We start from the raw sequence: 12,500 nt of genomic DNA, 5'->3' as shown, positions 1-12,500 counted from the left end.
TAATATATGAAGGGAGTAGACCCTCTTTTAAACAGGTCTTATTAAAAAGGATGGCTGTATTATGCTAATATATCTTGTACAGTGTCTTTTCTATTTTCCTTATGATATAGCTTTTCGGGCTCAGCGATGTTAGCAACTGGCCGATATTCATATTGGAAAAAGGATAGTGTGTGGAATGCGGGAAGTCTTTTATTGAAATATCCAATCGTTGGTCATCCTCTGGACGTGGTTGCAGAAGATCCGGAGAAACAAGGTGCTCGGGTCGGTATTTATAGGGGGGGATCTTGATCGGAACGAGCTGGTCGAAACATGTCGACGGTACCTGAAATAGAACCTGAGTCCAGACGACGAAGGATTTCTGATTGGATATTTCAATAAAAGACTTCCCGCATTCCACACACTATCCTTTTTCCAATATGAATATCGGCCAGTTGTTGACTATCATCGCTGAACCCGAAAAGCGAATCACAAGGAAAATAGAAAAGACACTGTGTAAGATAAATTCGCGTAATACAGCCATCCTTTTTAATAATAATAATAATAATAATAATAATAATAATAATAATAATAATAATAATAATAATAATACTTTGAGAGTATGAGAGTGGGGTGGTTATGGAAGCTCTATTGTACAAATTATGAATATTCTCAGTTGCCATTTCAAGGATATTCCTTTGAAACTATGACCAGAATTGAGAGACATAAATGAAAAGAAAGACAATGGAAGTTCCTTATTCAAAGAAGCCACTTTACTATTCATAGTTATTGTTTGTTAAAAACTAAAAAGTCAAATTTTATTCCTTTACTATTCTTGTCTGATTTCACGATGAGTATTTAGTCTCGACTTACCAATCACCTTATAGTGTTTCAGGTCAGGGTAACAACCCCCCCCCCCCCCCCGCCCACCACCTTTGTTAAAGTTAGAAGAATGAAGGGGGTTGCAGCTAGGGGCCGAAGGGATGCTGCAAAGAACCTCATGTAATGCCTACAGTGCACCTCACGCAGTGCGCTGTAGGCATTACTTGAGGTTCTTCCCAGCGTCCCTTCGGACCCTAGCTGTATCCCCCCACTCATTCCTTTATCTTTACCTCCGTTCTTATTATCTTCCTTCCATCTTACTTTCCACCCTCTCCTAACAATTGTTTCATAGCGCAGCTACGAGGTTTTCCTCCTTTTACACATTTCAGACACTTTCATTCTGAATTTTCCTTTCAGCGCTGAAGACCTCACAGGTCCCATCACTTGGCCTTCCGCCTAAATTTTATATCTCATTCCATCCCCTTAACAAGCATTCGCAATATAGACATACCTTACTGAAGTGGGTGCCTTCGGTAGCGAAGTGACAATAGGCCCCAGCTGACAATACGCCATGGGGATGGTAGCCCATGATGTAATTCTTGGAAGGATCCAGCTCTGCCGTTTTGATCAAGTGAGCGGGGAAGAAATCCCGGTAGCTCCTCCATAACGACCAGTTCCTAATCCACTCTATTCTGCGGAAAAGAATGAAGAGTTACTGTGGCACTGAACTGCTCTTGGATGGGTAACCACTAATGAAAACCTGATGACATCGGCAAATACTCTCTCTCCCTCATCTTGGTTCTCATACCATACCAGATAAGGAGAGAGATTTTATAAATGCACGATACATATACACATGTGCTACCGGGGTCTAAGCGATGTCAGGCAGGGCAGCCGATCGAGGCTACCGCCTACCCCAACGCCAAATCAAAGTCCTTCAAAAGAAGGCATCGTGCTTACCCCATATGAAAAATGAGAAAAGAGCACGTTAAACGAAGAAGAAGAAGACTTCCATATTTATATACTACGAGAACGATCAGCATTTCTAGGGTACCTATATGTGGACTAATCTTAATCATAAATCAGATCACCAAATAGGAATAACTGCAGTATACAAATTTTACAACATTGAATTTTATTGGCTGTTTGTTACTTGTATTACTGGCTGTAGAATGTTTCTTATCTCTTGTTGATTTTTCATATGTTGGTACGTTCATTCTCTTATTTGTTTCTCTGATATTATAATCTTGAACCTAATTTTAAATATCATCAGCATTGTCATCATCAACATTATTATTATTATTATTATTATTATTATTATTATTATTATTATTATTATTATTATCATTTAAGAAGCAGATCTACAGTACATTTGATTCTATCGAGGTTAAGTCCAAACATCTTTCCCTCCCCCATCTTATTGCAGTTTCTTCTGAGCTGGATTGAGTATGACCATCAGATTGCCAGTTTCATCGGCCTCTAAATATAAAACAGTAGCTAAAGTAATAGTAAAACTTACGGACTGCCAGTAAGAGCAAGAACACTTGCTGGCATAAGGCCAGCGTAATCTAAACAAAGGAGTTGTGGAAATACTACTTTGTGTCACTATAATCACTTACCTTCTTCCTCCTCGAACACAAATGGTGCGGTCCCCCAGGTACCAAGTGAAGTAGGCGAGAGAAAACCACCTGGAAATAGGAGAAACATCCTTATAATCAAACTTATTGGGCTGCAGAAAAAAAAGTATATCTTAGTTTAACCAGACCACTGAGCTGATTAACTGCTCTCCTAGGGCTGGCCCGAACGATTAGACTTATTTTACGTGGCTAAGAACCAATTGGTTACCTAGCATGGGGACCTACATCTTATTGTGGAATCCACCACATTATAACGAGAAATGAATTTCTATCACAGAAACAAATTCCTCTTATTCTTCATTGGCCGGTCGGAGATTCGAACTCGCGGCCAACAGAGTGGTAGCTGAGAACGGAACCCGCTCGCCCAACGAAGAACTAGGCGGGGGCGGGGCGTGTAGTGCCGTCAGTGCACCTCACGCGGTGCACTGTAGGCATTACTTAACAAGTGAAGTAGGCGAGAGAAATCCACCTGGAAATAGGAGAAACATCCTTATAATCAAACTTATTGGCCTGCGGCGGCTGGGGGTGAGGGGGGAATGTTCCCGTAGTGCACCTCACGCGGTGTAGGCATTGCTTAAGATTTTTGCAGCGTCCCTTCGGACCCTAGGTTGCAATCCCTTTCATTCCTTTTACTATAACTCCGTTCATAGTCTCTATCCTCCATATTACTTTTCACCATCTCTTAACAATTGTTTAAACATTATTCTCAGCGCTGAATGGCCTCATAGGCCCCAGCGCTTGACCTTTGCCTAAATTTTATATTCCCATTCCAATAAAATGAATTGGGCAGTCATATAATTTCACTGTGTGTAAAGTCTGTGTGTAGCGATGATAGTATATAAGTATTAAACTCTACGTTTAGATTCGCCATTTATTGTCTAGCCAAGGTCCAGCCTCTTTCATCACTGGTCTCTACATAGGCAGGTGTAATGAAGGTACCTTGACCCGAACTTTGGAATAGTACGTAACGACCCTAAACGTCATGACTTGCTGTCTGTACCTGCTTTTATAGTACCGTCATTTATAACAGTATGGGTACAATAGTAAAGACTAAATAACAAGCCATTAACTTTTAAAATAACAGTTTTCCTGTTGGTACACGTTATTATTATTATTATTATTATTACTCAGATGAACCCTATTCATATGGAACAAGCCCACAGGGTCCATTGACTTGAAATTCCAGCTTCCAAAGACTTTGGTGATCATTAATTAATAAGAAGTAACGGGAGGTCACTCATTAAAAGAAATAAAAAAAGAAAGAAAAACACTCATATCAGTCCCAAGTCTGGATACAAGGCGAAGATCGAGCCTGGAACTAACGATCCTCCCTTGAAAACGAACAAACAAACAAACAAACAAAGGTTAATGAAACTTTCATCAAACCTTAATGGTCTAGAGCAAGCGGCAACGGTTCATAACGCCTCAAAGCCAACAAAGTAATGTGGAAATAACTGGGTCATTAAAAGATTTAACAAGGAGTCAGTATTTGTCTAATTTTGGCATTGCGAATTTTATCACTAAGAAAATCATCAACCGAAGTTAATTAAAACTGAAAATTCAAGATGCTAGTTCGATAAAACAAATCTTACATTACAGATAAGGGCTCAAGGTCGATAAGAACTCAACTGAGAGAGAGAGAGAGAGTTAACAAAATAGCTTTATTGCTGTCGTCGTAAATCGGAAATATATTGTTCAGAAATTACTTTCCCTGAACAAAATTCCCTTTATCATTCATAACTTCTGAAACTGCTACGAGAATTGAGATATTCATGCTGCCTACAGTCCCGGATAAAAGATTAAATTGAGAAAAGGGCTAAGTTTCCGTCAATTTACTGAAACTTACTATAAACTTTAGAAGTATTGTACAATCAGCAAAGGGCCACAATTAAGCCCGGAAACCTTTACAATGACAGGGAGGATTCCTGTCCGTTGTTGTGTCTGACCTTTCGCCTAGATTATGCTGGACAGTGCCACCTCCTCGCCACGAGTGCCAACATTCAGCTAGTTATCTATTCTTTCCAACGTTTCCTATGAGAGATGAATCATAAAAACCATCAGTGCAGCTTACGAGGTGCACTGTAGGCATTACTTAAGGTTCTTTGCAGCGTCCCTTCGGCCCCTAGCTGCAACCCCTTTCATTCCTTTTATTGCGCCTCCTTTCTTATCTTTCTTCCATTATACTTTCCACCTTCTAATAATTGTTTCATATTGCAATTGAGAGGTCTACCGCCTGTTACACCTTTAAAACCTTCTTTACTCTCAACTTCCCTTTCAGCTCTGAATGACTTCATAGGTCCCAGCGCTTGGCCGTCAGCCTAAATTTCTTATTCCAATAGCAGTTCATATTCCAATAAAACCTTTTGCTGGTTTTTTTCAGACTTGTTTTTGTCCTATTGCCGCTGTCACCCAGGTACACTGATGGTCAAGGGAGCTAATTTTCCAATGGCGTCTGGCATTCGTTGGTGGTCATCCATCAAAGCAGTGACTAGACCTCGCGTTGGTCAGCTTCATGGTTGAGAGACAAACAGTCTCGCGAGCCTCCGCAGGCTTTTTGTCCTCTAAGCTTTCTTTTTAGGTTGTTATTTGTTAATTTACACTGTCAGATATCACCGATGATGTTCTGTCTCATTCATAACCCAGTCATCTATTTTAGATCATGTTTTCAAGTGAAACATCCATATATACAGATACACAAACACACACACATGCTTCTTATAAGAAGCAAGCACCCTAAATCTACGACAGTTCGGTTCTCTACATGTATCACTTTCGAACTGAGGTCGGTCGCTGGGCAAAATTATCCTTTTCTCCTCTACAATTCCATTAGAGCAGAAAGTCAGAAAATTTCCCTCCCATTCTCATTCTACTCCATAAAAATTCGGATCTCTAATTTGATATCTGTTCCGCCTTTTCCATCAAATCATAAGAGAGAGAGAGAGAGAGAGGAGTCACCGAACATTCACAGGGTCAAATTAAGCAATCACAAGTGGGTTCTTATCTGTTTACAAAATTTGCTCCCAGTCAGCCACCAGCTATGACTCTCATTATCAGCTGAACTTTAAATTAATGAGGCGTTTAAAAACCTACACGATTTCTTTAGCGCTTTAGAGTATAGATCAACTAACGAAACATATGTACAGGAATTCTCACTACGAAATATTCGCTATTTCAGCAGAATGAATGGAATGGAATAGAAAATTTAGGCCAAAGGCCCAGCGCTAGGACATATGAGGTCATTCAGTCCTGAAAGGAAACAGGGAGTATAAAGGTTTTAAAGGTGTAACAGGAGGAAAACCTCGCAGTTGCACTATGAAACAATTGCTTGGAGAGGGTGGAAAGAAAGCTGGAAGAAAGAGAATATGAACGGAGGTACAGTAAAAGGAATGAAAGGGGTTGCAGCTAAGGGACGATGAAAAGAACCTTAAGGTGTACTGATGGCGCTACCAAAACCCCTTACGGGATTCAGTAGAGTGATTTAATAAAAAAAAAAAATACTTGTTAAAAATGATGGGTAGCAATGAGCAACAGGAAGTTTGATCTGGCGTTGCATCTGTCATTGTTATCTAAGATGACCTGATGAACTTCATAAAATTTCACACTATCTCGTCACAGGTTTGAGGAAATTTGACAAGGGGATTGGAAAGGCTTATCAGATAGATAGAAATGCTCTTATATTGCCCCCACATGACAACTTCAAATGCGTTTGGGTTCACTGGATTTCAGTACTCATATTGAAAATATTCATATAAACCAAATAAAACCATTATTTACGCAAAAGAAATTCTTTGCCTTTAGTTCCATTGATGATATTTATTACTTTATCCTTGTTTGTAACAAAAATATTATTGAAAGATAAGATTACAATAATAACGTCTATCATCGTTTTGTGAGCGATGTGATGAGATTAGATGATGCCCGAATGATAATTTTTTTTTTAATTGAATCCTTTTGAGTAACATCAACTGTCCCCCATTGCGTGTTTATCTAAGATCATTGAAAACTGCGAAATGTTCTGTCATTAACTGTTGCTTGTCAAAGACAGTTTTAGTGAATTGTATGGCATTTTAATACAGTAATAATATAAAGCAAGGTAATTTAACTGGTCATATCTGGAATTCCTTATTGGCGTCAGTTTCCCCTTCTTCTAACTTTGTTTTATTAAAGGATCAAGTCTAATGTCTTTTTCTGTCCGCTCTCAGATCTTAAATACTACTGAAGCTAGAGGGCTGCAAATTGGTATGTTGATCATCCACTCTCCAGTCATCAGACATACCAAATTGCAGCCTTCTAGCCATAGTTTTTATTTTATTTAACGTTAAAGTTAGCCATGATCGTGCGCCTGGCACCGCTGTAGGTACCAACAACACAGGCCACCACCGGGCCGTTGCTGAGAGTTTCATGGGCCGCGGCTGAAAGTTTCATGGGCCGTGGCTGAGAGTTTCATACAGCATTATACGCTGTACTGAAAACTCGATTGCGCCGAAGAAACTTCGGTGCATTTTTTACTTGTTTTTTCTTTGGTATAAATCGTGCCGCAATTTCCTATCAGTTTTACCTAAAGTTTTCATGGATTTCAGTTGAATGTTAGAACTGCATCACCTGTTCTTCAGATATGAATGACAAGTTGGTTAGAACTTCTCACGCTTGATCTAGCGTCGAAGTAAAAGTAACAAAAATAGCTAATTAAACAGATAAGATAATAACAAGGCAAGGCGATACCCTTGATTATTAAAGATTAAGCTCGCCTTATGCCAGCACGGGCTCTTGCTCCTTGAGTAGCCAGTAAATCCTACCTGATGGAGAGGACACGATAAAGGAAGTGGTTTATTGGACCAGCATCAGCAAATGGTAAAAAAAAAAAGTTGGAAGCATGTAACGGTCAGAATAGCAGCAGTAGTAGTATTAGTAGCAGTAATTATTTCCCGACATCATTACAAAATGTTTAGCTGCATTTCCCTCGATCAGTCAAGTTTGATGTAATTAGACTTAGTCAGTAATTGGACGGGAGGCTACCAATGAAAGCCAAACATCTTGGCTCGTAAACTTTCGTCCAATCTTTGGAGGAAGAGACTAACAAACCCATCCATAAAATCAAAGATTTGACATTTCTAAACCATTTAGAATCCGGTGTGAGCACAGTGATTTACAATAAGGTCAAAATCTAATGGAGTGTTTATGTTATAACAAAACTGCCTGCTAAGTAGCCATAGCAGGAAGCAAAACTGAAGTAGCTCAATATATTTGTGTTTGTGTGACAACTCCAAACAAACAATCGAGTCTCCGATATTGCAACATTAGACAAAAAAAAAAAAAAGCACCTCAGTGTAAAATTCAACAATAAGATATATGTCAGGTAAAGTATTCTTGTAAGACTCACCTTACGGCTTATTTTTCTCCTAAGCAATCCCTATTTTAAAAGTCCCTGTGTTTAGTTTGGTACCATCACTGTCATTACGGAAAACCTATCTGCTATAAGTTGTGCCATGAACTCTTCCAGCAACATTCTGGAAAGGTAGAGTAAACAGAGAGAGAGAGAGAGAGAGAGAGAGAGAGAGAGAGAGAGAGAGAGAGAGAGAAGACTTACCAATATTCCGTATAGAAGAAGAGATAGACGAGGTAGATGAGAGAGCCGAACCCCATGAAGAGGAAAGACGACATCCAGAAGAACACGGCGAATGTCTGCAGGCGGCGGCTGAGAGGAATGTTGATCGGTGCAAACTTTGGTCCGTAGCTGAGCGGGAGACTCAGGACTCGGCCTAAAGCGCCGAGAATCCAAGGCAAGCTGTTGGGACGAACGTGAATCGAGTAAGTTATCAGTTCATCAAACAGTGAAGCAAAAAAGAAATAAAGATCGAGGCTATAAAAGATGGAAGGAAATATATGACAGTTGTTAAAAACTTAATGAAATGTACGAAAATTGTTAAAAATGAGACGAATTTAGGTACTTTCGTTAAAAATACAAAGCAGTCTCTGACAATAAATTGAAACAGTGAATGAAATAAAGATCTTTGCCATGAGAGATTATATGGGTTGTAACGTGAATTTACGCCACTATGTTGTCAAAATCCTAAACATTGAAGCAACTCACAACAAACCTTGGGCGTCAGGTGCAACCACCAATAGGCCTTACTGAGGTCAAAAGGCCACGCGAGGAATAAGAAATGCACAGTAGGATGAAAAATGATATACAAGAAAATGTTTACAATGATGACTTTACTCTGTAGACATTTTAATATAATTAAGATGGTCTGATCCTTTTCTCTTGCGGATGGTTAAGCAAGTGATTCTGCCCCTGACATTCTCCCCCTCTCTCTCTCTCTCTCTCTCTCTCCTCTCTCTCTCTCTCTCTCTCTCTCTCTCTCTCTTTAACGGTTTAACCTCACTCACTCTTTCTTTAGCTAATACCATATTCATTTCAGTTTCCCTTTTACGAAAATTTAAACTGAACCTCGTTCCTACGTTGAGACTTCTCTCCGTGTTAAGTCTCTCTCTCTCTCTCTCTCTCTCTCTCTCTCTCTCTCTCTCTCTCTCTCTCTCTCTCTCTCTCTCTCTCTCTCTCTCATTAAACATGTCACTCTTCGCCAACACCTGTTCATTTCAATTTCCCTTTCTCTTATGTAAGTTTAAATCTATTTTGCATTCCTACGATTAGACTTCGCTCAATGTTCAGTTCTCTCTCTCCCTCTCTCTCTCTCTCTACGGTTGAGCCCCTCTCACTTTTTCGCTGACATATTAATTTAAAATTTCCCTTTCTCTTACATAAATTTAAACCTGTATCTCATTCTTACGTTTAGACTTCTCTACGTGTTCTCTCTCTCTCTCTCTCTCTCTCTCTCTCTCTCTCTCTCTCTCTCTCTCTCTCTCTCTCTCTCTCTCTCTAAAACGTTTCATCGCTGTTATTCCTTTCGCAAACACAAATTCATTTTAATTCCCCCTTCTCTTACGCAAATTTAAACCTATATTGCATTCCTACGTTTAGACTTCTCTCCGTGTTAAGTTCTCTCTCTCTCTCTCTCTCTCTCTCTCTCTCTCTCTCTCTCTCTCTCTCTCTCGTGTTTATAGGCCCCTACCTCTCACTCACTCGCACATGTATAACCGTCCCCTCTGCCTCTCGGCTGCGTGCGGGAGATTAATTCACTTTCATCACCAGCAGCAGTAGAGATGGCATGCAACAGAACCAGGAAATGACGGTGCTGACAGCGCCAGAGTAGGGCAGCAGGTAGCGCAGTTGCTTCACGCACCACAAGTTGTCTATGTAAGCTGTTACTTAAGCCGTTTACAAATGCAAGTATTTCAAGGATAACAGTAGGTTTTATGGAGAGGTCGAGCTGTCATTCAAATAATCGACAACTACGAAAATTTAGAGGGCTCAAGGGTCTTTTCCTTTAGAGGAACAGAGTTGTCATTCACATAAGTAACAGATACGAATATTGGCAAGTTATTGATTAACTTTTTTTAGCATTTTATAGAAAAAAAACTAGTAGTTACTCTAGCATAACCTATATATAAATTGTTAAATGACACTAAAGCCTATGCATGTTTTTTTAATTTTTGTTACTCAAAGAAGTGAACTATCGTTCTGGTCATTAGCAAAAATAAATTTTCAATGTCATTAACAAGCTTTTTACTTCTATCTCCTATAGAAAAAGTAGTGATTTACAATTTCGAAAATACTGCAAGCATTTTATGTAATTTGTAAGTGTAATAATAAAAGTAAAAGAACGCGGTGTGCATAAGCTTAACTAATCCTTATTTTTCAACGGCGTGGATGCACTAGTAACAATAATAAGAATATAAATGCCTTCATGTTTTTTCAATTTTCGACAGACTTGCCGTCTCATACCGAGGGCGAGTTTACTGTACACATCACCTTGAATTGCCTGACTTTCGTTGATAACTAGTACAGTACTGGCAACGGGTGAATCCCAGAAACCTTCCGGAAAAAACGAGCGACTCGAAATGAAGTAGAAGTGTCTTACCTGTCAAAATGCTCATCAACATGGTCCTTCTTGAACTCCGACCTTGCATCTGGTACCTTCCGATTAAGCTTCTTCAGTTCTTCCTCGTCGATCTCTGGCACTTTTTTCTCCTCTTGCTTGTCTTCTGTACTTGCGCTGTTAGTATCTTCTTTTTCAATTTCTGGGTTATCTGTCTCTCCCTTCTTAGTTACTAGGTCCACCTTCACAAATTCGTCTTGGATGACCTCTTCGACTCTCGTACCTTCCGTCCCGTCATCCATTGTTCTCCCTTTCGAACTGCAAACAGAAAAAGAAGCCATTCACTGCTTACTCGTTATGAAAGACGAAAATCATGACATTTTCTTAGTATTATATTACTCATAATTTACAAACATCTACTAGGAACAATCCCGACCATTAACGTAACAAACAAACATCAGACGAATAAAAAAGAGAACAAATTGTAATACATAACATATGCTTCAGTGGAGCAGAGGTGCGTAACTAAGCTCTATCGTTCCAATTTGGTTCAGCCAACCTTGGGTTCAACTATAATATTGATCGAAATCCTACTTTCGACTTTTGAAATATAGTAGGCTTAGTCGGTTGGCCTATGGGTACTCTAACCTAATGCCACTCGTTCCAAAATCGTAAATCATGTCGTAGGTTTCAGTTACTAGAATATTTTAGAGGGCAGCGCTTCTGATATTCATTGGTGGTAATACCAATTCAAATACTGACCAAATTCAACGTTACTCCACTTTCTGCCATGAGTTTCTCTGATGTGAGCACCAAGCCCGGATAAAAAGAAGTGGTAGAATGCACTGTATTAACATAGTTAAATAAAGGTAATTATAAGTTTAACAAAATTGAGTCTAGTGTAAGTATGTTTTAGCTGCTGATTAAATGTAAAATTGGTCTCAGTCTTTTTATTTTCTATAATTTCGTCTGGTAAATTGATTACCTAGTACTAGGTTTCATCGTCGATGATCGTTGTAGCCGTAAAATCATTAGTTAATCAAGCAATAATATCTATCGTTAGATACATTACTGCCATCTCTCTCTCTCTCTCTCGCTGACACCTTGACAGGAAGAGCCCATGGATAGGAAATTAAACACTGCAAGACACCTCTGACCAAAATGCAGTTCAGCTTACACACGGTGATAAAGAAATATTCCTCCCATCTCTCACGTGGTTGGTTGGCTTATGCCAGCACCGGCTCTTGCAAGTATGTCTCACCAACAGAGACGATCGTTCTCTCTCTCAACCGGGCTATATTAGCTTGGGAATCGAAACAGATTCCATAAAACGAAATTTCCTGAAAATTCCAATGCATACCCTTGTAACAACAACCTTAGCAGTGAATAAGGTACATGAGAACAACCAGTGGTGGTGGGTCTCAGCCAGGGAGAGTCATGGGGCAAGCAACCTCACTGTTAAAGGTTTTGCTGAGAACCGGATTATTAAGACCTCTAGAGATTAAAGATGATATATATATATATATATATATATATATATATATATATATTGTATATATATATATATATTGTATATATATATATATATATATATTTTATATATATATATATATATATATATGTGTGTGTGTGTGTGTGTGTGTGTGTGTGTGTGTGTGTGTGTGTGTGTGATACTTAAACGGATAGCTCATAGTTACTGATAAGAGTTTGTGACCTCAGTTCGAAAACCTTTCATTCGAACCGGTGGATGTTAAAACAATATCATTTAAAATAACCATCTACAGTTGTAAAACATAACTTTAAAATTTTCAGACACCGTCACGCAAACATATTCATATATTCGCCACCTTTAGCACCTAGGCTAAATTTGCAATAAGCACATACTCTACAGAAGGTCGTGCATGTTTGTTTGTGTATCACCTTCACGCTTAGTTCACGGACATGCTTGACATAACATTTTTTTCCATTAACATTATCGCTTGATGCAATGTTTGGCGGTATGGTAATGGACGACTTAAGTAAGGACACTCGCCTTTATGACGCAACGTTTAGTGTGTTTAAATCAATCATATTTAAAGTCGTGTCATTCCAGAAAATTTGCACGCCTTTTGTTTTTAGAACAATT

At 39.1% G+C, this 12,500-nt stretch overlaps 1 protein-coding gene across 1 annotated transcript in view; it reads right to left on the bottom strand.

Moving 5' to 3' along the window:
• Positions 1-12,500, bottom strand: part of LOC136845936 (2-acylglycerol O-acyltransferase 1-like) — a 24,072-nt gene that overhangs the window by 9,162 nt on the left and 2,410 nt on the right. The window contains exons 2-5 of the mRNA XM_067116445.1: positions 10,418-10,693; positions 8,023-8,220; positions 2,418-2,486; positions 1,310-1,490 (exon numbers count right to left, since the gene is read on the bottom strand). Of these exons, the coding sequence (XP_066972546.1) occupies positions 1,310-1,490; positions 2,418-2,486; positions 8,023-8,220; positions 10,418-10,677 (708 nt within the window). The 5' untranslated portion in view covers positions 10,678-10,693. The remainder of the gene's footprint in view (positions 1-1,309; positions 1,491-2,417; positions 2,487-8,022; positions 8,221-10,417; positions 10,694-12,500) is intronic.

Source organism: Macrobrachium rosenbergii, chromosome 2 (genome assembly GCF_040412425.1).
Source record: "Macrobrachium rosenbergii isolate ZJJX-2024 chromosome 2, ASM4041242v1, whole genome shotgun sequence".
Lineage (NCBI taxonomy): Eukaryota > Metazoa > Arthropoda > Malacostraca > Decapoda > Palaemonidae > Macrobrachium > Macrobrachium rosenbergii.
Note: the sequence above shows the minus strand (reverse complement) of the source record. Positions and strands in the feature narration are given on the sequence as shown.